The 24,226-nt window shown below is 52.2% G+C and overlaps 1 protein-coding gene across 3 annotated transcripts; it reads left to right on the top strand.

The window, feature by feature from the left end:
* The first annotated feature begins 1,262 nt into the window (after nt 1-1,262).
* On the top strand, nt 1,263-24,152 carry EWSR1 (EWS RNA binding protein 1). 3 transcript variants are annotated; one of them, XM_075516512.1, is made up of 17 exons: nt 1,263-1,367; nt 4,518-4,554; nt 4,791-4,842; nt 7,192-7,315; nt 12,819-13,005; nt 14,401-14,568; nt 15,325-15,539; nt 16,071-16,251; nt 19,081-19,115; nt 19,657-19,689; nt 20,592-20,710; nt 21,302-21,431; nt 21,854-21,976; nt 22,096-22,273; nt 22,659-22,756; nt 23,284-23,554; nt 23,715-24,152. In XM_075516512.1, exons 1-17 carry the CDS (start codon nt 1,292-1,294, stop codon nt 23,752-23,754), a joined length of 2,067 nt encoding a protein of 688 aa, XP_075372627.1. In that variant the 5' UTR covers nt 1,263-1,291; the 3' UTR covers nt 23,755-24,152. The 3 variants fall into 3 exon arrangements, with proteins under 3 accessions (XP_075372627.1, XP_075372626.1, XP_075372628.1); XM_075516511.1 differs by having other exon boundaries at nt 19,078-19,115; XM_075516513.1 differs by lacking the exons at nt 19,657-19,689; nt 20,592-20,710; nt 21,302-21,431; ... (3 more) ...; nt 23,284-23,554; nt 23,715-24,152 and having other exon boundaries at nt 17,846-19,114.
* Nucleotides 24,153-24,226: the final 74 nt, after the last annotated feature.

Genomic DNA, 24,226 nt, shown 5'->3' with positions numbered 1-24,226 from the left:
CATGCCACCCGTGGGACACCCGCCCGTGCCACACCACCCCCGGGATGCCCACCCATGTCAGGCAATCCACGGGACACCCACCTATGCCACACCGCTCTTGGGACACCCACCCACGTCATGCCACCCGTGGGACACCCACCCACGGGACACCCACCCACACTATGCCACCCCTGGGACACCCACCCATGCCACGCAGGCGTTGCAGGACACGCCACAGCCCCCCAGCACCCACTGGGGTGCAGGAGGCCGGGTGCCCACGGGCAGGGCAGCAGGGCCTGCAGGCAGGAGCAGGCAGCAGCAGGCAGCAGCAGGCAGGAGCGGGCAGCAGCAGGCAGCAGCAGGCAGGAGCGGGCAGCAGCAGGCAGGAGCGGGCAGGAGTGGGCAGGAGCAGGCAGGAGCAGGCAGGAGCGGGCAGGAGCGGGCAGAAGCAGGCAGCAGCAGGCAGCAGCAGGCAGGAGCGGGCAGCAGCAGGCAGGAGCGGGCAGGCCGGGCAGGGTGCTGGGGGGGAAGGGGCACCCCCGGGGGTGTTGCGGCAGCCGGGGCTGTCCCTGCCCTGCGCCTGCATCCCCATCCGTGGCCTCATGGGACACCAGCGACAGCAGCGTGGTGGGGGGACGTCACACGTGATGTCACACGTGATGTCACGCCGTCACTCTCACATCGTGACGTTACGTGGGTAGTGTGTAATGCCAGGCACGGTGCGGGATCCCACACAACACCCGGCTTGGCCTGCAGTGTCACTTGCTAGCACGTGATGTGTGGCAGCTGGTGACGTCACGCACAGTCCGTGGTGTCACCTGCTGGAGCGTGATGTCAGGCGATGATGCTACACCATGGCACATCGCGTGCCGTCGGCCACCGACGGCACGTGCAGCGCGTGGCGCCACTTGCTGGTATGTGACGTCAGGAGCGACGTCGCGCACGGCCCGGCGGCGCCGCTCGCTGCCGCGTGACGCCCGGCGATGACATCACGCCGCCGCAGCCCCGAGCCCCGAGCCCCGCCCCCCGCGTCCCCCGCTCCGCCTCCCGGCCCGAACGGCTCTTGCGCGACGGTCCCTAAAGGCTGCGGGCCGTACCATCCTGCAGCCCGGCGGGGGGGAGCGCCCAGCGCCGCGGGAGAACTGCCCTCCCGAGCGGCGGCCGCCGCGGCGCGGGGCGGTCCCCGTTCTTGGCGGAGGGCGAGAGCCGCCGGGAGGGCGGCGGAGCGGGGCGAGGCGAGCCCTCGGGGCGCGGCCGCCCGCGGGTGCCCCCCGCCGCCACTGTGGTACGGTCTGCCGGGGCCGGGCAGCGCATGCGCAGTACGGGGCGGCGGCGGCGGCCGGACGTTGGGAGCGCGGAGGAGGAAGGCGAGAAAATGGCGTCGACGGGTGAGCGGGGCCGGGGGGGTCGGGCCGGCCCGGGGCCTCCGCGGGGGCCGCCTCGGCGGGAGCGGCTGAAGCCGGACCGGCCACTTGCACCGGCGCCCGTCAGCACGGGCTGAGCCTGGGGCTGGGGCCACCGGCGGCGCCCCGGGGCCGCCCGGGCTGAGGGGAGCGGGGCGGGGGGGAGCGCCTGCGGGCCGGGCCGCGGCCCTGTCACGGCGGGACGAGGCGCTGGGCCCGGGCCCCCCGCGCCGTGGGGGCGGGCTCCCTCCCGGCTGGGCTGCGGGCTGCGTGGCCGTCCTGGCCCCCACCCAGCCCGTCTGCCCCAGCAGCGCTGTCCCCGCGGTGGCCGGGACCCGCGGTGCCTCCCGGGCGTTGCCGTGCCCGGATCGTCGCTGCGGGGTGTTTGTGAAAGGGCTGTTTACACTAGCGGATCCTTGCTGCTCCAGCCCCAGAAGGCTGTTTGGGCTATGTTCTTTCAGGAGATCACTGTCCTTACTGAAGGCTTCCTCCATGCCTTCGGCCTTTCTGCTGGCTGTTCAGGAAGGTTTCTGGTGCGAATGTAATTTCTTTGAATAAAACCAGTGAAGCATCACAGCAGGAAACGTGCTTTTACACGGGGGCTCCAACTGGATGCGAATAGGTCAAAATTGAGACTTACCAACTACGGCAACAGCAGCCTTAAAGCCCAACGGCCGCCGGTCGGACCTCTCCGCAGAGGAAAATGTCCCGAGCCATGGAGTGTGAGGGAATATGATTAATATCACCTTGGAGAGGTTTTGAGGGAAAAAAAAGTTACTAAAGAAACATGTGCCAATGGAATTGTCAAAATGGGGTTTAAAAATACAGCTGTCTTTCCGCTTAATACATGGAAACGTTCTTCCGTGGGAGCTGCTATTTTCGGCTGTGCTATTGTGCTCTTGAGCCTCGTGAAATAGAAGGATGAAGATTAATTTCCCACTGGAAATAAAGGCTCGGAGATGGTTTTAACGAAATGAACTGTAATATTTTTTAAACGTTTTGCATTAATCTAAATTTGAGCAAATTAGAAGAGAGGGATTACCAGAGACAAATTGCAAATTCAACACCTGGATTTAAATCATACAAAGGGGAAAATGTTGTGTCTCGGTAGGACTGGGGGAAGGCTGTGGAAGGGACGTGTGGCGGGTGTTTAACTGAAGGCCGAGTGTGTAGCTCAAGGCCCCGGCAGCTCTTCGGGAGGGTGGTGGGTTGCTGGGGTCTACCAGTAAGGGATGAAGGTTGGGGGGGTCCGTGCTCAGCAGCCTGGCCGTTTTTTAACAGCCTGAGGGACAGTGGTAACCCAACGGGGTGCAGAAAAGGAGAATTAAATGAGGAGTGTGGGGGGTTCAGTGGCTGGAGGGTGAACAGGCTTGGAAAAGAGGAGGCAGGGGTGGGAGAGGGTGTACGGCAAGGTGTAGGGGAGGATGGAGGGGTGCTGGTACAAGGAGGCGGTGGGAGAGGGAAGATGGATGAGGGGAAATGGGTGTTAATGGTTTTTAACACTCAGGATTTAGCAGAGCTTAGAGCCACATGTAGACCGAAAAAAAAAAAAAAAAAGAGCAGCAACCCTGAATTTAACAAGCTAGATTTTTCACTGTGAGACATGACAACCTGTAAGGAAAGCAGGAGTGGTGCCAGAGTAGTTTAACAACTTGTGCGGTGCGTCTCAGGAGTGTGGCAGCCTTTGGATAGCAGTTCAGCGTCTTTTTATTGTGCGTGATACTTCGATCATCTTCCTTGTGTACTCGCACTGATTCCTGCGCTCTGACGCAAGGTTGAAGTAATTAATATCTGTCAAAAATCACTGCCAGAGTCATGGCACTTCCTTTCCTTGTCCATCAACACGCACTCCAGGGTCTGAGCTCCCGCATCAGCAGAGGGAAGTGCAAAGGAGGAAAAGCCGTAAGCTCACGTAGAGGGGTTAGGAGGAGGAGAGGAAAGCTTTCCTAGGGATGAATCCGTGGCCTCAAGAAACAGGAGGTTCTGGTGTATGAAAAGAGTATTTTCAAAATGATTCCTGGTGCTCCGTCACCTTCGGTTGTGAACAAAGTGATGAAGGTGGTAAAGCAGTCCTTACCACCTAGGGATAACTGAAGGCTGTAGGAAGTTGTCAGCCGGGTTCCTCAAATTCATCAGTTAGTTTTCTAACTGAGATCAGCGTACCCCCAGGTGCGATCGCGATAGAAACACCGAAACCTCTTCCCGCACGGGACTACCTGGCTCTGCCTGAGAAAAGCTCTACTAGCGTCCAGCTTCTGCCTCCAGCTCAGTCAGATGCCGTGGCCCGAGCGGCAGATGCGAGCAAGGTCTGGACTCATTCCTGATCTCCGTCCTCGGGACTTTTGTGGTCCTGGGAGAGCTGGAGTCTGGCTGGCAAGGTCTGGTCTGAGCGATGGAATTCGTCGTTCGCTCTAGGAGTTTGGATGGGAACTGGAGTTGCTTGGTGACTTTGAGGGAAAGCGTACATTTAGGAGCTGTAATCATTTCAAATATAGCCTTGTAATTGCCATGTGGACACATTTTCCATTCTTGCTGGCAAACCAGTTCAGCGTAGACTTTTCTGCTTGGATTTTCAGGATTTCAATTCTCCTCTAAATCAGGGTATTGCTGTGGATCAGGGCTTTGAGGAAGGAATTACTGCTAGCTGCCCATCTCAAACCCTGCTAGGGGACAAGTGTTAGAACTTTCCAGCCATTTGTGTCCCTGAAAGTTAAATAGACAGAGTGAAGTGTGGTGGTTTCTAGAGACCCAAGAGCTTGCAACCTGGCCCTTGGAAACCAGGGTGGGGGGTTTGTAAGTGTCAGCCCCAGTGTTTCTTTTGTTCCTAAACAAAACACCCTCCTGCCAGCCCCCTTGGGTGTCATCCAAGGTGGCAGTTAAATGAAAGTAGGGTCATTTGAGATCAAAGTTGCTGCTGCAAACAGCAGTAACAATGAAGGGAAGAGAGGTTTTGTTTCCTTCGAAAAGACTGAAAAAGTGCATTTACCTTACACTCTTTTGAAATTGGATTTCCAGCGGTTTATAGCAGTTCTTTCAAGCTGCAGGAGGAAATTCCAGCTGCTGTGCTCTTACACTGTTAATTTTGTTAAGCCTTTGCCAACATTTTTTCCTTTTTTTTTTTTTCTTTTCTTGTAGATTATAGTACCTATAGCCAAGCTGCAGCTCAGCAGGGGTAAGTAGCATTATGGTCTTATCCTCTCTGTTTTAAAAAGATGTAATAGAAGTAAATAATAATTGTGGTTTAGTCTTAAGTCAGATACGTTTGTAAATCCTATGGTTTTCCTTTAGCTTTTAGATTTTGTATTTCAGCAGAAATCATTTGGATATGTGAAAATTGTCTTGTGATACGTTTTGCGCAAGTCAGAAATACGGGGATGCATTATAAATGTCTTTACATTCATTTTACAGCTACAGCGCGTATGCACCTCAGCCAGCTCAAGGATATGCACAGACCACCCAGGTAAAACACGGGACGGTTTTATAATTGCTGCTGAATCACATGTCTTCCAGTAAACTACATGGGGCTCTGCCAGCCACGAAAAAGGCTGAGCAGCAACATCAAAATCTGTCATTAAAAGTGGTCTTGTAGCTTCCCACACAGCCCAAACTGCTTTCTTAAAGTGAAAACTACCTCAACGTCAAGAAGGAGCCTCAACGGTCCCCTTCTTTGTTAATATATCCGAGCCTAAGGTGGTTGTTGTTGAGAGGGTTATAAAAGCCTAATTCCCAGTGTACGTTTGACAGCACCATGTTGGTGGGTGTTTTACTCAGCGGTGTAGGAGAGAAAAACCTAAAAAAAAAGGGGGGTTGGGGGGGGAGGAAATTGCCATTTGTGAGATTGCAGCAGTTGGTCAAAGCAGGAGGAGGGAGTAGATTTTTTTCATGCAGGTATTGTTGCTAAAGCTGTTAGTACTCTCAGTTGGCTAGACTGCAAAATGATGATGATCTTTAAGAGATGAATTCAACCATGCTTATTTTTAATCATTAGAATACAAGTTACTAAAAACACATTTGTATACACACTCCGAGTATGTTTTCAAAAGTAAACTTTTGTCCTCAAAAAGTAGCGTAGGTTAATTTTCCCCTGCGTCTCCAGAGAGGTTTTTAAAGGGAAAATCCTGCCACCCAGGAGTATGTCTGTATTACGAAGATAAAAGCCACCACATTGTCATGTTGGAGCGTTAGTGAGCAGCTCTGCATCGGTTAATTCTGGTTGTGGCAACAGCTTGGCTTTGGTGCTGCAGGGCTGAGCAGGAGCTACCTTCCTGTGCCTGCTCAAGCTGCCTGAGCCACGCTGCCTGCTGCTGCCTGCGCTAGCCACTCCAAGGCAGGCGAGGCTGTGTGAATACCACACTCGCTTGTTCCTGCGGCAGGGTAAGAAGGCCCTTTGTGAAAAATGTCACTGTTACAGGAGGAGCACAGGTTCAGTCTTGGCATTTGGGTCAGCTTAAATGAAGGTGACGGTAACTTTTATTTTTAATAAATATTTTGAGACAGGGCAATTGCAAGAACTGCTGCCCAACGTGCAGGTTACACGGAAGGACAAGTGTAAGAAAGAAGGCCTCAACAACATCCTCTAGTGTGAGACTAAAACAACTAACCACCTAAACTCAGCTGTAGGCAAGTAGCCATGGGAGGTTTGCAGCGTTTCCTGCCTCTTGGTGTAGTGAGCTTCCACAGACAGTGACATAATCTGGTCAAGGCTTTTCTACTCTTGGTTAAGATCTGTGGCTTGAGTTCAGGGAGGCTGGTTCACGAAGCACAGTCTTAGATCCCAAAAGGCATTTAAGTTCCAGGCTCCCACAGGAGTCAGTAAATCCCTTTGAGAATTTGGATGTTCAGGCTGTCTTCATGTCGGTTCTTGAGCTGTAACTAGAGTTTTATCCTAAACCAAACTGCTGGCCGCACAAAGTTGTTGGAAGTTGGCTGATGCCTGAAGTTTGAGCCGGCTGGTCCGTGGCACGGGGCTGAGGTAGCTCTTCAGCTGGTAAAACTGCAGCGCCAGCAGCTCTGCGCTGATCCAGCCATGCTGCGCTGCCGATCGGATCGCCGCGGCTGAGGAGATGCTCTGCGGTGCTGTCTTCAGGATTGAGCCAGACGATAGGCAGAAGCAGTCCTTTAGTGGTAGTCTAGACTTGAAAATGAGCTCCAGGGAAGGTGCGAGTTGAGAGCAGATCTCTCGCTGCATGCAAGAGTAGCTGTAACCAGGGTAGTTTGGTGACGGCAAGCCCTTGGGTGGCAAGCTTCTGCTGATCCCGTCCTTGAATGCCTAGATAACATCTATTTTTCAAACTATTGGCTGGTGGACATGAAGGCTATTCAGAATAACTTCATTGAAACCTTAAATAGGTTTCTTCTGGTGAACACTAAAGCAGTTTTGTGCTGAAGTAACCGACTTATTTTACTTGGTGCAGTTCTGCCCTCTGAGTAGTCCCACTCCCTGTGTTTCAGGTTAGCCCTCGGGAGGTACCTGTAAGTATTGATGGGTGCCCAGGCAATTATGAGGAGCTGGATGCTTTCGTGTTTTGCTTTGTGTAGAGCAGAGGTGTGTTGTGAAAATGTAAGAGGCTGCCCCTCCGGTCCTGGCGTTGAAAAACTGCTTTTGTAACTTCATTACAGAACTGAACTGAAATTCGCAGTAGTGCCCAAACTTTCACAGTAGCCTTGGCTTGGCTCTGATTGCTTTCAGTACATCAGGTAACACAGATCCCCCAGTCTGTGTACATCACTGAAACAGTCTGTGTGTATCTCTGCAACGCCTGTGAGTCACTTCTGTTCATGAATTAAATTTGTATTGTCTTTGGAGCAGACGTATGGGCAACAGAGTTACGGAACCTATGGACAGCCCACTGACGTCAGCTACACACAGCCCCAGACGACTGCGACGTACGGGCAGACTGCGTATGCAACGTCCTACGGGCAGCCTCCTACCGGTAAGAGCCCCCGTGCCTGCAAGGCTTGACTTACCCTGGGGAGAGAGTTGGGCTCAAGTCTGCATTGGGGGCCTCCGGCCCAAACCATACTGAATTCCTCTGGGCAGCTCCGATGTGGAAAGGGCTTCCTTCCTCAAGAGCCTGCCTTGAGCAAAGGGCAGTTTAAAACGATGCGAAGATGCGGGCAGGCTGAGAAGGAGTAAATAAACATGCCCGTTTAATTTTTCAGGGAACGTTTTGGGTGCTGGTTCATGCTGTGGAGCTAGGCATGGCTGCAGAGTGTGCTGGGCTTAGAGCAAAGCAAACACGAGCTGCGTGGCAGCGCTCCCTGGGAGCGTGTACTCTGGCTGCTCTTGAGAACCGGTGTCCTCAGCGCTTCGGTTGCCTGAAAATCAAATCAGTGGAAGTGATGTATGCCTGTTCTGATAGTGTACCCTCTACTTTTTGTCTTGTGCTTCCCACAGTAGAAGGGACCAGTACAGGTTTGACTATCCTGCTCACTCTTGCATGGAAAATGCTGTCTCATCCTGTCTAAACTTGTGGTGTTAACCCTTTAGGTGTCACTCGGTTTTAGTGCTAAAAACGTCCAGCATCAGAGCGCGCGCACACAATGACAGTAAGAATTTGCTAGGCTGCGATGCTGTTTGTCACCTCCACGTCTCTAAAGTCTCCGAGTGGCGTACTTCATGGATAAAACTTCCTGAGCACTAATGACAGCCATGCCGAGACATTTCGGGTGAATCTAACCCCACTGTCCTGCCGTTTCCTAAAGGGTAAACAGCACGGTTAGACATGTCCAGACGTCCTGACCACCACCGTTGCATGTTCCATGTTGTCTTTGGATTTCCAGTGCAGACGCATCCGTCACGTGTTCATTAACACGCTGTAAACTATTCCAACGTGTGCTCTTTGAGCTGGAGTTTTGTACGTACGAGTGTCTTAATGTCTGAAAGAAACTATTGAGGCGTCTTTCAGTTCTGGTATATTTGGACTGAATATTCAGGAGACTTTGAGAAAGAAAATGGATTTTCCTCCAATGGCCTTGGGTGCCATTTTCTGCAGATTCATCCTTTGCTATGAGGGACATTATAAATGTCTGTTAGAGTGGGAGCTTTCTTAAATATTTCCCAAAGCAAGGGAATACCAGGACAGACAGGCAGTGGGGTGTCTGGCCACAGAAGCCTTTGGGGAATGCTTCCCAAGGAAGAGGCGGACAGAAAATGTCATCCTGTAGTCTGTCCAGTTGTACGGCTTTTAAAATATTGACCATGTTTACACTGATGAGGAAAATTTCTGCCTGGCAGTTAGCGCGTGTCCTGCAGAATGAGAGGCAGTACCCTTTAGCCGGTGTCACTGCGGGTTATCTACAGATTTTTTTCCTTTCATTTAAAAGTATATGGACATAAATCGGCAGCAAAAAGGATTTGTGGACTTCCAAAATTCCTTTCTTAGAAATGTTTGAGTCCCTTAATCCTTACTATGGACTCCAGTCCTGCAGGGGTCACAGGAAGCTGCACTGTTCATGTTTTTAATTGTCCCTTAAGAGTATATTTGCTGGAGGAATAATAATATTAGTCGCCTTTTCTGCACAGCTTCTTTTTTTTAGGCAAAAATCTTCTTTTTCTTTTAATCCAAAAAACCCCCTCAAGAAGTGGTCAAACAAAAGATCTTATCAGACCTTTACGTGTGATTTGCCTCAATCTGCGTAGCGTTGGTCTGTGGCAAGACTGTTGATGTTATTCTCCAGGCAGAGTGCCAGCTTGTGTTTATTCTTCTTACACCTGCCTCCTCTTGAGGAGCCAGAGCTGTGCAAATGAGACTGATAGTGCTTAAAGCCTGTCTCCCTCTCTCGGTCTCTGCCTTTCATACTAAATAAAGCCTGGGGTGTTGCCTGGGGCATACATCTTTATGCCCTAAGGGACGTGCAGTTTTTACAGTTGAATCTCAATTTATTTTTCCTAGGCATCGCCTTTTTGTAGCAGAGGGATGTCTGCAATTACTTAAAAGCGAAGTGCCTTTTTTTGTCTTAACAGCCTGTTTTTTTGGGTAAGATGCCATTGTGGTCAGAGAAATTCAAATCCTGTGCAGATACACCCTCTCAGGACTCTGCAGGAACAGCAGAGATGGTTCCTCTGCATTGAGGAACCATCAGAGCCTCGGATGAGGGCTGTCGTAGCCTGCCCAGGGACTTTCCATCCCAAGCACTCTGCCATCCAGCCTTGCGCTGACTCCTGGGCCACCCGAGGTGAGAGTGACCGCCCAGGTTGCGCTTCTTCCCTCCCCATGGCTGCAGGAAAAGGTGTCTTGGAGTTGTTCTGTCACTTTGTTACAGAGAAGAGGGGTTCAGGAGCCTGCGGGCTCCCCTCCAGCTCCCCAGACAGCAACTGGATTAGGGGATTAATGGGCACCATCAGATCTGTGGTCGTGGTTTGCTCTGTAATCACTGCGGTGTATAAGCATGAATTACAAGAGTAAATAAAGAGCTGCATCTGTTGGGGTTACTGGCTTTCGAACAATGTCGTTTGGGGGCAACGGCATCATTTCAAATGTTCAAGTATGAATCTCCTTTAAGCAGCTAAGTGGGAATTACTCTCTAAAGACAGCCAGCCCCCACTTCTCTTTTTACCTGTGAAATTTAGGGTTATGTATATTTTAAGTTTCTAATGTATTTAGAACTTGAAATGGACACACCCATAGCTGTCTTGGCTGCCACAATACTGTTATGGCAAAATAGAGCAGAGAGAGGGTAGCCTCTGCGTCCCCTTCTCCAGACCCTCACTGGTAGAAGATAGGCATGCCAAACAGGAGTTGGCTCTCTTTGGGCACGCAGACCCCGTGGGTAGCTTTTAATACTGCTTGCATCAGAGAGAGGCCTTCAAAAACTGCTGCTAGCTGACGTGAAGCCTGCTTATTTCAGAATAAATCTCCTTGAATGCAGTATTGTCAGTTGATGTTCTCTCAGGACCAAATCCTGCTAGCTTCCCCTCCGCCTGAAGAATTCCTAGACTTCAATAAGGGTTTCGCTTGCAGGCCTGGATACTTTGAGAGGAAACTGAGCCACGTAACTCGACTTCTTAAGCAGGTTCTCAGAGTTCTTCTGGTACCTTTTTCTTTCAGTATCTGTTTTGCAGACTCGCCGTTTATCTTACTAACTGGTGGGGGGAGGAGAGAGAAGTGATGTAATGTAAATGCCCCCCTCAAAAATACAGCTCTTGAGGTTTTTCTGAGTACCTAAACCAAGTTGTTAACATGAAAATTTAGGCCAGTGGGATGTTAAATCACTGCCTTTTCTTTCTTTGGTACAAACCCTTCCTGCTGAGCCCACTTGCGCAAGGGAAATGCTCCATCTAGAGCTGAAGCATTAACATTCAGGATTTTTTTTTTCCTTCCTTTTATTCTATTGACTGTGCAGAGCTAGGTGTTAGCAAACCTGCTTGCTCACTTGATTTGAGAGGTTAGTGCTGCCGGTAACAGTACCGAGAAAGGGGGCCCAGATGTGGGAGGACCACCCTGTGGCTCTGAGTCTGAGGAGCCTGAGTCTGAGCCTAGGGCACGGCTGTGGCTTCAGCGGCACTTACTGCAGACTGTACTTAGGCAAACAGCAGGCTTTTTTAGTAAGTGGTCAGGCTTCGGCCAGTTCAAATAAGGATTCCTTTAACTTCTGGTGTTGGTGCTCTCTATGGAAATGCTGTGGTGGCTGACATTTAAGTGTTTGGACTGTATAAATTTGTCCGAGGTTCTAAAAATCATGCTCGTTTTATCCTGTTTGGCATCATCGCATTCACCCTGCTCAGCCACACTCCGAACAGGACTTTGCTTTTCAGAGAACTTCTCAGCAAAAAGGAATAATGACCGTGAAAACTGATTTGCTAGTGATTCGTGCACGTTATTTCCTGGTGGGAGACGAGCTTACTCTCTCTCTTTCACGTTTCCAGGTCGGCAGCCCTGCGATGTGGAAGCCAGCCTGTGGCGTTGAGCAGGAGGGTGGTAGCGTGACAAGCGTGGGGGGCCCACGGCAGGAGGAATGAGGCTTGTGGGAGCGGGCAGGGGCTTTTAGGCTAGCTGTCGCAGGTGAGAAGAGTGGACAGGCTTGTGTCCCCTTCATCAGGATCATGAGGCTAACCAGCAAACTCAAGCGCGTCACCCGGGACAAAAAGCTGAAGTTTGTTTTTTTAACTAATGTGCTGTGCAAACTTCCTCCTCTCGCTTCTCTTCCTCTTTACTTGCTGATTCAGAGAGCCGTTGGGAAGGGTCCTGATCTTGTAGCAGGGACAGCGAGATGTGGGAGTACTGCGGTGCTTTGGGAGGGCACGCTATACTCTGCTAGGAGTATATTTGTTTTGCAAATCGGGAATTGAAATAAAAAGCTACAGCACAATTTGCCTAAAATGCTGTATAATTAGAAGGAAGAGTATGTCACAAGTGTCCTATGTTTGTTAAAAATAAGAAGCGATGGAGAAGCTGTTATCTTAATTGATGCAATTAAGATCACATCAATAAGACTGAGACCAGTTGGCTGCTCTTTGGCAATCGATATTTTATATTTTTAGTAAGTCAGCTTTTGCTAACAAAATTTTTAATTGATCTTTTTTCATGTAAGTCTCCGTTTCATAATTTGAAAACCTGCTCGCAAGGTTCTTAACTCTAAAAAGCCACCGTGTTAATGCCGGGTTTATGGCTCACCTTTGTGACAAGCCAAATGGTCGGCTAAATTACACAGCAACGGCTGCTGGAAAGACTTAATTTAAATGGAGCTGTTTTGGGATCTCGGATATTCTTGTAAAGTTGTTCAGAAATAAATGTGTGATCTCTAAGCTTTTTACCTAAAAGAAAGTGAAATTCTAAGAAAAGTGAAGGTACATAAAACATCAGGAGATAACTCGTGTGTCTTTTTTGACCTTTCTCTTAAGTTAAAGAAAATGTAAAGTGCTTCCCTTTTGTTTCCAGAATTACTGGTTTAAAATAAGGCTTCATAAATGGCTCAAAAAGACTTGTCAAGTCAGCCTGGAGCCATTTTGTGCTTTTATTTTTCAAAAAAGCTGAAAGGATGGGACCGTACTTCTTAAATCGATTGGATTTCTTTTACTTTAGGGCCAGCAGGAGCTTTGTTTAGTCTTCCCGTGTTCAGAAGATGCTGCATGCCTCGGCTTGCCCTGTGTGCGCTTTATTACATTAGCTGTGAGCTTCAGTAGCTGTAAACAAACAGCCTTTGAATGCCGATTGAAGAGTGGCTTCCAGAAAGCTCCTCGGAGCGGGGTTTTTGGATGATGAGGGCAGAGCTGGGGCTGTAGGCTGAGGCTTCCCAGGGCAGGGGGTTTCTCTGATGAAGGCAAAGGGGCGGCATGGGTTAATTCATCATTTTCGGGTTATCTCTGATATTTTTGCAGGGGTAAAATCGGTGCTGTACCCGAGGTCTGATAAATCGTCAACAGAAGCGCAATACTCTGAAACATTATAAGTGAAGGTCGCCAAACTAATCTGATGAGGCTGTCGTCTGTTCTAGGTTATACCACCCCGACTGCCCCCCCAGCGTACAGTCAGCCCGTCCAGGGGTACGGCACAGCCGCCTACGATACTAACACCGCTACGGTTACCACCACCCAGGCTTCCTACGCAGCACCGTCCGCTTACGGCACCCAGCCCGCCTACCCAGCCTACGGGCAGCAGCCAGCAGCATCTGCTCCCGCAAGGTAACATCTGGTTCCTCTCTGCCTCCTAAGGCTGTGTTTGCTCTGCTGTTGGGAAGGGCCCCAGCACACCACCAGCGGAACTGGGGCCCGCTGGTTTCGCTTACACCTCTTCTCTGCCTGTTGCGCTTGAGCTTTGCTCTTGCCGCGTCCGATCCCATTGTGTTTCAGGGCTGGGGGAAGCCGCGTAAGTAGGTTCTGCTCCGGCACGGTGAGTCAGCGCCGTTACTGGGAGATGAGGAGAGCAACCAAGCCGCAAAAATGGGCTCCTGACTCACGATGTTGAACAGAAAACGGACCAGTCTGCTCTGATCTTGAGTCACAGGATCAGGCAGGATACTGCTACGTACTGTGGCTTCTGGAGTGGATGCACGTGCTGTAGACAATTTCCTTTCTACATCTCTTGTGTCTGGGCGCTGTCAATAGTATATTTAGTTTAATTGTTTGCTCAGGATATGAAAGATTCAGAATACATAATGGAAACTTGTTTAGTAGTGAGTAAAAACTGCTTTATTCATTTACCTGATGTTTGTAGCAACCACTCCAGTAAGGAAAGGTGGAGCTTGGCACAGCTCTGTCCCTATCTGTCAGGTTACACTTGTAAGTATGACTCCTGACATCATTTAAAATATTTTTTTCCCAGCTTGTACAACAAAAGTAGCTCAACTCTTTCTGCTCCATTCCAATAAACACTTAGAGATTATAAACAGCATGGGACAAATACAAAAGAAGGGGACATGCGAGTCACATGCAAAGGCTTCTCCTTATTTTCAGGCCTTGAGAGTTAATAGTAAACGTAGAATAGAACAGTTCGGGTTGGAAGGGACCTTTAAAGGTCACCTAGTCCAACCCCCAACATCCTTTCCCTTTCATCGGATAACGTGTATGGGGCAATATCTGCTTGCACTGGATTCTAAACCAAACAATGGTGCATTTAACTGGCAATGTTTCTGGCTGCTTTTGAGCTAATCGTTTCCAAGCGTTGTGCAAAACCAGCTCGAGCGGAGGGGCAACGCTGCTGACCGCTTTCCTGGCCATTTCACATCCGCGACTCAATTCTAGAGCCAAAGTCTAAACCCCTCGCCTTTGGTTTCGTAACACAGCTGGTGAACAGAAGCTGTAGTACTCTGTGCTCTCTGTTCAGGGTGCTGCCCGGGCCTTTCCCGATGGCAGGGGAGTGTGCAAATACCCAGTCAGCAGGTGCTAAAACGTTCAGTGTTTAATGAGCATACGTTAGCTGCTGCCAGAGCGACTGACACCGCTGCGGTGCCAGCTTGTAACGCTACCCAAAGAAACAGGTAGTGCCGTTCTGTCTTGCGGGGGATCTGAGCGCCTTCGCGGCTCCCAGAGGTGGGGGTTTGCACCAATGCTTCCTTCTTGTTCAATATTGTTCCGTAGACCCCAGGATGGCAGCAAACCAGCAGAGACCAGCCAGCCGCAGTCGAGTACGACAGGCTACAGCCAGCCCAGCCTAGGGTATGGACAGAGCAACTACAGCTACCCTCAGGTGCCTGCCAGCTACCCTATGCAGCCGGTCACTGCGCCTCCCTCCTATCCTCCTACCAGGTAACTCTCCCAGCAGGCTAAGCCTCACGCGGCTGGCGTGGGAGCTTTCAGGTTAGCTTGGGCAAAAGGGTTTTTCTCAAGGGATTTTAAACAAACAGATGTAAGAGGAGGTTTGGTGTCCTGGGAGGAGGGAGGCGTGGTTCTTGGTGGTGTGCTTCTTGTCGTAGGGAAGACGCGGCTGTGATTGAGCGCGTGAGTGTCTCTGCGTACGTACCTGCAGTAGCAAGGTGTAACGATGACAAATGTTTTTAAGAAATTTCCTAGATACGGAGTGTGTTACAGTGACCTTTTGCTGCCTCCTTACACACGGCTTTGACAAGGGGCTCACCTTTTCCCCTCGGGTGTCCTTGATATGCTGATGCTGACTTCTAAAGTGTATGTTTTGAAATTCTCAGAGCCTGAGATGCGTGAGGGGGGACTGTTTTATTATCCATCAGCTGAAAATATTTCAGTGCCAAGGCAGAAAGGGAGACTGTTACTTGCATTGCCACTGATTTTTGCCCTGGCACTTCTGCCTCTTTCTAGAGGTATGAATAAATTGTGAACGGTCACATGGATTTTGCTTTTAGCAGTCTACCAGGTTTATTTTGTCTCCTACCACCAGACTAGCCTCCATAGGATGACTTCACCTTTTTAAACCGTTTACAACAGTACATATGGCTTATAATTGCATTACCTTCTAGTGTGAGCCACTTCTGCAGCCTAATGCACATTGCCAGTGAATTGGCTCATCTTTTCAATGCTTTTGTCTTCCAGCTATTCCTCCACACAGCCAAGCAGTTATGATCAGAGCACTTACTCCCAGCAGAGCACCTACGGGCAACAGAGCACCTACGGACAGCAGACTAGCTATGGCCAGCAAAGCAGCTACGGGCAGCAGCCGCCGCCGACTAGTTACCCACCCCAGACGGGATCCTACAGCCAGGCCCCAAGCCAGTACAGCCAGCAGAGCAGCAGTTACGGCCAACAGAGTGAGTGTGCTCAGCAGAGCTGCGTGGTTGTGGAGGAGAGGGTCGGTCTCCCTTGCCCTTGCAGGGTGGGCTGTCTCTGAAGGAGGCTTGGCGTTACCGTGGGTCTAAAGCGTGCAGCTGTGTTGAAGGGAGAGCATACTCTAGCTGGGTTTTGCCCTTTCTCACTGAAAAATGGCTTGCCTGGTGCACCGTGGCAAATCGCGATACTCCCCTCAGCGTGACGAAGGTGAACGGACGGTTGAAAAACACAGAAGCACAGAATGCCCTTGTGGCTGGAGTGGGCAAGGCTTGGCGTAAGCAATTCTGTTTGGCCAGGTGTTCTGCAGAAGCCGTACTGGTAGGGCCTAACGTAAAACTTGGCTCTGCAAACGCGAAGCGGTGCAATCTCTCCTTAAATTAACGCTGTTGCTGTAAGCGCTGCAGCAAGTGAGTGGTGCTGAAGGCAGGTAAAAGGGCTTAAAAAGGGGGACAGGCAGCTTTGACCCACTCTTGTCTGCAGCTCCCTAACGTGTTTGTTACAAACTTCCTCAGGCTCATTCCGTCAGGACCATCCTAGCAGCATGAACGTATACGGACAGGAATCCGGAGGCTTTTCAGGCCCAGGAGAGAACCGGAATATGAGCGGCCCTGATAACCGGGGCAGGGGAAGAGGGGGATATGATCGCGGAGGCATGAGCAGAGGTGGGCGGGGAGGAGGACGCGGTGGAATGGGGTAAGAGCAAACCTTTTCTCCTTTTATCTAATTCTGTTTTACCCATAGGATTTGAAATGGAAAGAAGGGACTGAAAGGTTGACATTCCCAACGGTACTTCCATGGAGAACGTCTCTGTAGCAGCATTGCTTCTAATCCATGGAAATATTATCCTAGGGGAAATAGGAGCAGGATCTATTGTTTTTTGTCCTGCAGCTGGTTGGGCCCCGGGGGGAATTAGGGGTGTTGCTAAACCTGGAACTTTCAGCTCCCTTCGTGGTCGCGCAGAGGTGAAATCCTCTGTGGGGTTTAACAGTAACTCCGGATCGAACACACACAAACCTTCCGCCAGGTCCAGGAGTCACTCCCTGTGCCGCAGTAGTGGGGGTCTTGACAGTTCAGGTATGTACAAGGCAGAAGCCTCGTCTCAGCCCCGTGTTGTGCCGTCAGCCTCTTCACCTTAGCGGTAGCAGACGGAGCTACGTCTGTAAGGGTATGCTGGGGCAGATCGCTGCTGTCGAAGCCGTGACTCTGAGTGGCCAGAACACTTAGAGCTCGGTTGGAGCGTGAAGAAAGACCCCGAGAAAGTAAAGAGATCTGGCTCGGCTCCCAGGACTGCTCCCCCTTGGAGCCTTCAGGTGGTCTAAATCCGTTTGGCCGTGTTAACTGATGGCAAAATCTGGTTTGGTAAACCCGTGCCTTCAGGTCAGCAGCGTGTCTCCCTGTCTGTGATGCTTGTTTTGATAGCGGCGAGGAAGGAGGACTAATCCCAAAGGCTCCTAAGAGAAGGAAGATGTAGCTTTGTGTGTGTTCCATCCCTTCACACCGTCGTTCAGAGCTATGCAGAGTGTCCCTAGGTGCACGCTGGAGGTGTGGCGTGGGATGCACAGTGCTAGCCCTGGTGCTTGGCAGGGCAGCCGGAATTGCAGCTTCTCCTCGATAGGCAACTTCTGAAGGTGTTTTACAACCTGGTGGCAACCGGAGTTTGGCAATCGATAGTCCCATTCTGCATAGCTCTGTCGAAACGAATTGAAGTGGCATGAAATCTTTATCGGAGAAATACAACTACCGGTGTACGGAAATAGAAGAAAAAGACTGGCTTGTGTTGGAACACATCTGGCTTGAATTGGCTCGAGTGGAACAGAGTTCCATGGTTCTGCATAAAGATTTCACCCATGCTGTATTTATCTCTAATGGTTTAAAGTAGATGTAGACACTTGAAATGTCTATCATCACATCTTAAAATTTCTAGCCCCTTCGGAGCTTCTCATGCCAAAGATTTGTCATCTGTCTCTGATCGCACACCCTAATCCGAGCTTAAATTGCGTACGTAGTGATTTCCACCTGAGTAGACCATTGCAAAGGGTCCCCTGCTTTATGGACGTAGACTTTCTGCTGTCCATAGAAAAGGCGGCCTTCCTATGAACGCCAAGGGGCAGGTAGGGGAACTCGGCCCTTCTTATCATGCTGTGGTGATGGATTTCAGTGTCTCCGGCAGGTAAGGAGCTCGATGTTATTAACGTGCCCTTTTTCATTGACTCAATTATTTTATATTTTCATTGGCTGTTAAACATGGAAACTTTTTAACATGCTTTGTCGCATTTATATGCTACAGGTTACAAAGTGAGAGCCTTGTATACACTTCAATACTTAAAAAGTACCCGTACTCAGTACTCAGCCGGCAGCATAATGAAAAGTGGGACTAGACACGGTGTCCATATGGAGAGGAAAAATATACATAGAATATTTTTAACCAAATGTATTCATTGTATAAATGGAATCCTTCTGTAACTTTGGTAACTGCATACTTGTTGTTTGGTAATAAAACCAGAGGAGGTATACTACTTTAGAATTGTGTAACGTTAAAAAGTGTAAACGTATATGTTTAAAAAGAGAGACATTACGTAAATGGTGTGTACTTTAACGAAAGGAGGCAAAGCTGCATGCAACAGCTTGAAACTGTGTATTGACGACTTTTTTTCTTCCAGTATTAGAGGTGCAATACTTGCTAGAAAATAGGCGGTGCTCTCCCTCCTCTGCTCGTCTCCTTCCAAACAGCTTTTTGTCTCTCCAAAAAGAGCAAGAGACGTCAAAATCCTTTTCAGGTGGCATTTTCCTAATTAACCAGCACTTGACAGCACTCTTAGCTGAACGCTTCAGCCAAAGCTTTCGACGAAAGCTGCGGCCCTGAGTTTGCATTGGCGCCTGCCAAAATCTTCCGTTCTGGTCTGTGTCCACAAAGCTGCACCCCAGGCCTTCGAGCCCCCGCTGTATTCTGTAAGTTCTCCCTCCACAGAGACTTGTTAAATTCAGTAGCGACCTGAATGTATGGCTTTATACCGAGGTTTTTAGCGGAAATGTCATCTGAACTGTGTTGTAGGTATCGCGTATGGTTGTCTCCTACCTTTTTAACTGTTAATGTCAGGGACCCGCGGGCTCGTTTCGCTCTCGTGCTGCGAGAGGCTGAGGGTGCACCTTTATGTACACACAGAGGGGAGGGAGTTGACCAGTGAACGACCTCACGATTTCTCTGAAGCAAAAGCCCAATTTATAACGCTCGAAAACATTTTTTGCCAAGTATTGCACTGCTAATACCCGTACAAGTAACGCAAGGGTACCGACAGCAAAGTGGTGTCTAAACCCAGACAAGCGAGGTTGCGTATATGTAAAGGAAATTTGAGCGAGCTGCCCTGAAGAAAGGCATAGTGCCGAGATGAGAGAGAGAGAGACAGATGCATTGTTTGGAGATGTTTAGCCAGTGCCCTTCTTCCCAGTGAGCCGCAGAGGCTCAGAGCGGTACTGGCTTTGTAAAGGGAAAGGCCTTCATTTCTTCGTTTATCCCCCCAGCAGCGCTGGAGAGCGAGGTGGCTTCAATAAGCCTGGTGGTAAGTTTTTGAGCATTACAATGGATAGTGTTAAAAAAAAAAAAAAAAAAAAAAAAAAAATTGCAGTCAGTTTTTAGAACAAAGTATAATTTTTATTAGTTTAAGTGGTTAAAATGACATATGCAACAAGACTGTAATGGGTACTGCCGGCGATGCCTAGGGGTATGCGGTCACAGGACACAGGGTAGCTTGGAAGAATTGAGCAACCACTTCTGTAATTTGGGGAAAATAAATGGTTTGGATTTAATAAATTTTTTGTAAAGTAACTTTTTATTAATGAACGTAAAACTGATTGGCCTGGTAAAGCATTAAAAAAAAAAAAAAAGTGTAATAGTGGTTAATGGTTTGAAAGGCTGCTAAAAATAGCAAACCGATCACCAAGTAAAAGGTGCATTGCCGATGTTTTGGCAATGCAGGTCAATTTGAGTTTAACCAGCGCCATCGAACGGCGGTTATAAGTAGATAGTGTTGTGTGTGTCGGTCCTTCAGCCTGCAAGGCGTGCACTAACACAGCTTCTTATGATTCTTTCCCGACTGGCAGGACACATGGAAGAAGGACCGGACCTTGATTTAGGTAATTGCCAATAACGGCTCGGACTCTCTCCCGAGCTCGTGACGTTGAGACTTCTGTGCTCGTCCCCTGCTCCGGACGAGGGCTGGAGCCACGGGAGATGCAGCCCCGCGGCGTGCCCTTCGGTCGGAGCGCGAGGACGCTCTGCCATTTGCAGTCTCTTTCTGGCCGTTTCATTTATTTCTTGATTCCCGATTCATCAGAACAGCTGGACTGGTGGAAAACCGCAGGTGTCTGTGAGACGCTTACCCTTCTCCGCGGGAGCTAGGGGGGCTTTCGGGGGAGCTGCTCTGCGGCCGTTGGGTTCGGCAGAAAGCCCTTTTCAGGCAGCCTTAGCCTGGAGCTTGTATGCGCTGGTCCAGTAGCCTCCTGCTGTGCCACCCCTGGCCTGTCGCCGTGCAGCTCTTTCCTTCCTGCTGCACAGGCGTGTCTGGAAGTTATGCGTCAGCCTTCCAGGATCGGCACGTTGCTGCGGAAAGGGGGGGCTGGTGCAGCGAGGGGGGGTTGATGTCTGTGTGCGGGAGCCCAAAGGACGTGAAGGTGTTCCTCGCATCTCATCTCGGATGTCTCCCGCGGTTAAACCAAGCGGTTTAACCAGGCGGTTCTCCTCGCGCCGGGTGGGTGCGGGTGTCTGGCTGCGGCAGGAGAAGCAGCCGCGGGAGGCCGGCCGGCTCGGCGTCTGGGCAGGCGCTCGGCAGCGGGTGCAGCGCAGCCCTGCCTGCCCGCGTGGAGGAGGTGGTGGAGCGTCGCCGCTCTCGGTGCCTGCGTTTTCGGGTCACTTTGTAAATACGCTCATTGAGAGCGAAGCCGCAGCTGGCTGAGGGGATGACGTGGTGAAAAGTACTCCGTTATGTTGTATCGCTGCCTTTCCTCTCCCTGCAATGACACCGTGAATTATCTCCTAGGCCCACCTATGGACCCAGATGAGGACTCGGACAACAGTTCAGTGTATGTGCAGGGACTCAATGATAATGTGACCCTGGAGGATCTGGCAGACTTCTTCAAACAGTGCGGTGTTGTCAAGGTGAGAAGGTCAGCCTCCAGCTGGCAGGGCCTGGGGGAAAGGGACTGCCCACCTCCTCCCTGCCTCGCTTTGCTCGTCTCCACTTAGCCCTTCGTTTCCAGGAGCTGGCGGGTCTCTGGCTGGTTGGGCAGTGGGATGTGCCCACAGCCTGGCGTTGACCTGTAGCTCAAGCTTTCCCAAAGAACCTTTGCGGGGTTTGTTCCTCAACGACACGATTAGAGCCTTACGGCCCTGGAGGAAGCGTGCCTCTGGATCTGCTGCTGGTGGGACGTGTGGCAGCCTGAGGGCTGGGGGTGGTGGGGAGAGCGGAGGAGGACGTGGGGAGGCTGCAGCTCGGTTCTCGCATTGCCAGGTGCACGCGGGAGAGGCCTGTCGGGCCAGGCAGCACTGTTCTGGGCCGGTTCCTTCGTTTGTTGGGTTGTCTGGGCGGTAGCTGCCGCCCGTGGTAAGCCGGAGCGGCCCTTTCTTCTGCCACGGAGCCGCCAAAATGAGGCTGGGGTGTCTCAAGTCGAAAGCAGAACAGAGGAGAGTAAATCCCCACCCAGCTTACGGGGAGATGTGACTTGAGGTGGCATTTTGCTGTCCTGCTAGATGAACAAGAGGACTGGGCAGCCTATGATAAACCTCTACATCGACAAAGAAACCGGCAAACCAAAAGGAGACGCCACGGTATCTTACGATGACCCGTCTACCGCCAAAACAGCTGTCGAATGGTTTGATGGTGAGTATGCGGGCTGTGCGTTGGGGTGGAATCGCTTTGCGCTCCGTTTCAGAACTGAATTCTGGTCCGACTGGAGTCAGCGTGTCTGTCCTCGGAGCGTGGAGGGTCGTAGATGCTTAAGGCCAGCTCTTGGTGGTCAGGCTTCTGCCTAAGAAGTTCCTGGTTTTAACTGGAGCAGATAAGCGTGGCGCTGGGGTTGTGGTTGTCCTCAGTTGCCTCAGGCTTCTGTCGCCCGTTACCTCCCGTAGCGGGAGTTTATCTCGGTTCCACGGGTGGAACTTTGCCCTTCTGCTCTCTTTGACACTCAGGTAATATTTTCCGTGTGATTAAGGACTGGGCGCAGTCGTGCGTGATGCCAGGGTCCGGCGAGCGGTGGACGCTGGCAGCACCAAGTGACGCTCTTGCCCTTGTGCTCCTCCTAGGGAAGGATTTCCAGGGCAGCAAGCTCAAAGTTACCCTTGCCCGGAAGAAGGGCCCGATGAACAGCATGCGAGGCGGGATGCCCCCACGGGAGCAGCGGGGAATGCCTCCCCCGCTCCGCGGAGGTAGCGTCCAGCCCCCCAGACCCCAAAGGGCACGGCCAGAGGCGCGGCGCCTGCCGCCCCGCGCCCTGTCCCCCAGCCGTGGCCGGTGCCTCCTGGGATTCACGGAGCCTTCCTTGCAGGTCCGGGGGGGCCCGGCGGCCCGGGGGGGCCCGGCGGCCCGAGCGGCCCCATGGGCCGGATGGGAGGCAGAGGTGGAGACAGGGGCGGCTTCTCCTCGAGAGGACCGCGGGGATCCAGGGGAAACCCCTCCGGCGGGAGCGTCCAGCACCGAGCTGGCGACTGGCAGTGTCCCAATCCGTAAGTATCCCGTGCTGCCCGCGCCTTCCGCGCGTCACAGCGGCTCCACGTCAGCCTGGCACCTCTGGTCGCTCCCGCCTGGTGACAACAGCCGTCTCTCGCCAAGGGGGCCCTTTTGTCCGAGGTGCTGGCCGGGATAAACGGGCCTTTCCTGAAACAGCCTGCGTGGCCTTCCGAGGAAGTTCCTTTCTCCCGTCCGGAGCGGGGAGGGAGGGCTGGCGTCGCTGTGCCTGAACGAGCAGCCCGGCTGGCTGCTCCAGGTCCCGCTGACCAGCTTTTGTCTCTCCTCTCCTCGTGCTCTCCTGCCAACGGCCACGCAGCGCTGCCGAGTGTTGTTTAGCCAGGAACGCCTTCCCGGTCTTTGCTAACGGGTGTTTTTACCCAGGGGATGCGGCAACCAGAACTTTGCCTGGAGAACGGAGTGCAACCAGTGCAAGGCTCCTAAACCAGAAGGGTTTCTTCCGCCCCCTTTCCCCCCTCCAGGTACGTGTGTGGTAGGGGTCCCGGCGGGGCTGGAGGCACCCGGGTTTCCAGCGAGCTGCCCCAAGCCCGTTGGGGGCCGCTCGGGGAGCGGCTCTCGCCAGCCCCGGGAGCCGCTGGGGCTTCATCCCTCCTCGAGCTGCGAAATGGAGGCTTGGGACCGCTCTGCCCTCCGATCCTCCCACGCTTCCCAGCTCTTCTTGAACTGCCGAGGCTCTTCCCTGGGGCCGTCTCCGTCTCCAGCGCTTGGGTTCCCCGAGGCACCGCTTTCCCCCGGTCAGGCGGCACCCTCTGAGCGAGCCCCGTCTCTCCCGGCTCCGAGGAGAAGCTGGCTGAGGCGTGCTGGCCGCGCTCCCCGGCAGCGCCGGTCGCCCTCGGGGTTCCCAGCCGCTCCCGGACCTTCTCCCGTTTCTAGTGCCGGAGCCGGATGCGCCGGGTTCGCCGGGGCAGGGTTGGACAGGCCGGAGGGGCGGCCGGAGCGGGCCGGCTCTCCCCTCGGAGCGCTCTGAGAGTCTTCTCCTCTCTCCCAGGCGGAGACCGCGGTAGAGGCGGCCCCGGGGGGATGCGAGGCGGGCGAGGAGGTGGCCTCATGGACCGTGGGGGACCCGGTGGCATGTTCAGAGGTGGCCGCGGTGGAGACAGAGGCGGATTCAGAGGAGGCCGGGGTATGGATCGAGGCGGCTACGGAGGAGGCGGCCGGCGAGGAGGCGGCGGCCCCGGGGGCCCCCCGGGACCCCTGATGGAACAGATGGGAGGCGGAGGCCGAGGCGGCCGGCGCGGAGGACCGGGAAAGATGGACAAGTACGTAGGGAGAGCGGGGGGGGGGGGGCACCTCGGTCAGCGGGACCCCGCTCCTTCCCCCGCCGCCCCGGTCGGGGGTGGGGGGCGGGGCGAGGACCCTTCCCCACCGGGGAGGGACCCTGGGTGGCGCGACTGACCCGGCCTCTCCCTCCGCGCGCAGGGGCGAGCACCGCCAGGAGCGCAGAGAGCGGCCCTACTAGAGAGCGACCCGCAGAGCTGCATTTACTACCAGATTTATTTTTTAAACCAGAAAATGTTTTAAATTTATAATTCAATATTTATAATGTTGGCCGCAACATTATGATTATTCCTCGTCTGTACTTTAGTATTTTTCACCGTTTGTGGAGAAACATTAAAACCAAGTTCAACGGGAGCCTGCCGCCTTTGGTTTTTCTTTTTTTGGGTTTGTTTTTTGTTTTTTTTGTTTGTTTTTTTTTTTTTGTGTCCCCCCCCTTTTAAAAACGGTTGTTTAAGGAAACCCACCCCCGCCCCTCCTCGCGAGCATGCTGTGCGCGAGCCCCGCGGCGGCGACGGACTGTAACGCTGTCAATGGTTGTGATGGTTTTTTTAAATAAAATTCCCCCTGTTTATAACCGTACCGCTTCTGGCCTCTCTTGAGAGCATCCCTGCCCCGGGGCACCCCACGGGAGGGACCTGCACGGGTGGGGGGGG

Source organism: Mycteria americana, chromosome 13 (assembly GCF_035582795.1).
Source record: "Mycteria americana isolate JAX WOST 10 ecotype Jacksonville Zoo and Gardens chromosome 13, USCA_MyAme_1.0, whole genome shotgun sequence".
NCBI classification, from domain to species: domain Eukaryota; kingdom Metazoa; phylum Chordata; class Aves; order Ciconiiformes; family Ciconiidae; genus Mycteria; species Mycteria americana.
This window is presented reverse-complemented; position numbering and strand designations above follow the sequence as displayed.

What these genes read in the sequence shown, in the direction of transcription:
- EWSR1 (XM_075516511.1), top strand. Translation starts at nt 1,292, where the DNA reads ATGCGCAGTACGGGGCGGCGGCGGCGGCCGGACGTTGGGAGCGCGGAG. An exon ending in CCCTCCTATCCTCCTACCAG is followed by an intron (nt 14,569 to 15,324) that starts GTAACTCTCCCA and finishes TTTGTCTTCCAG; the next exon opens with CTATTCCTCCACACAGCCAA. An exon ending in AGCTGTCGAATGGTTTGATG is followed by an intron (nt 21,432 to 21,853) that starts GTGAGTATGCGG and finishes TGCTCCTCCTAG; the next exon opens with GGAAGGATTTCCAGGGCAGC.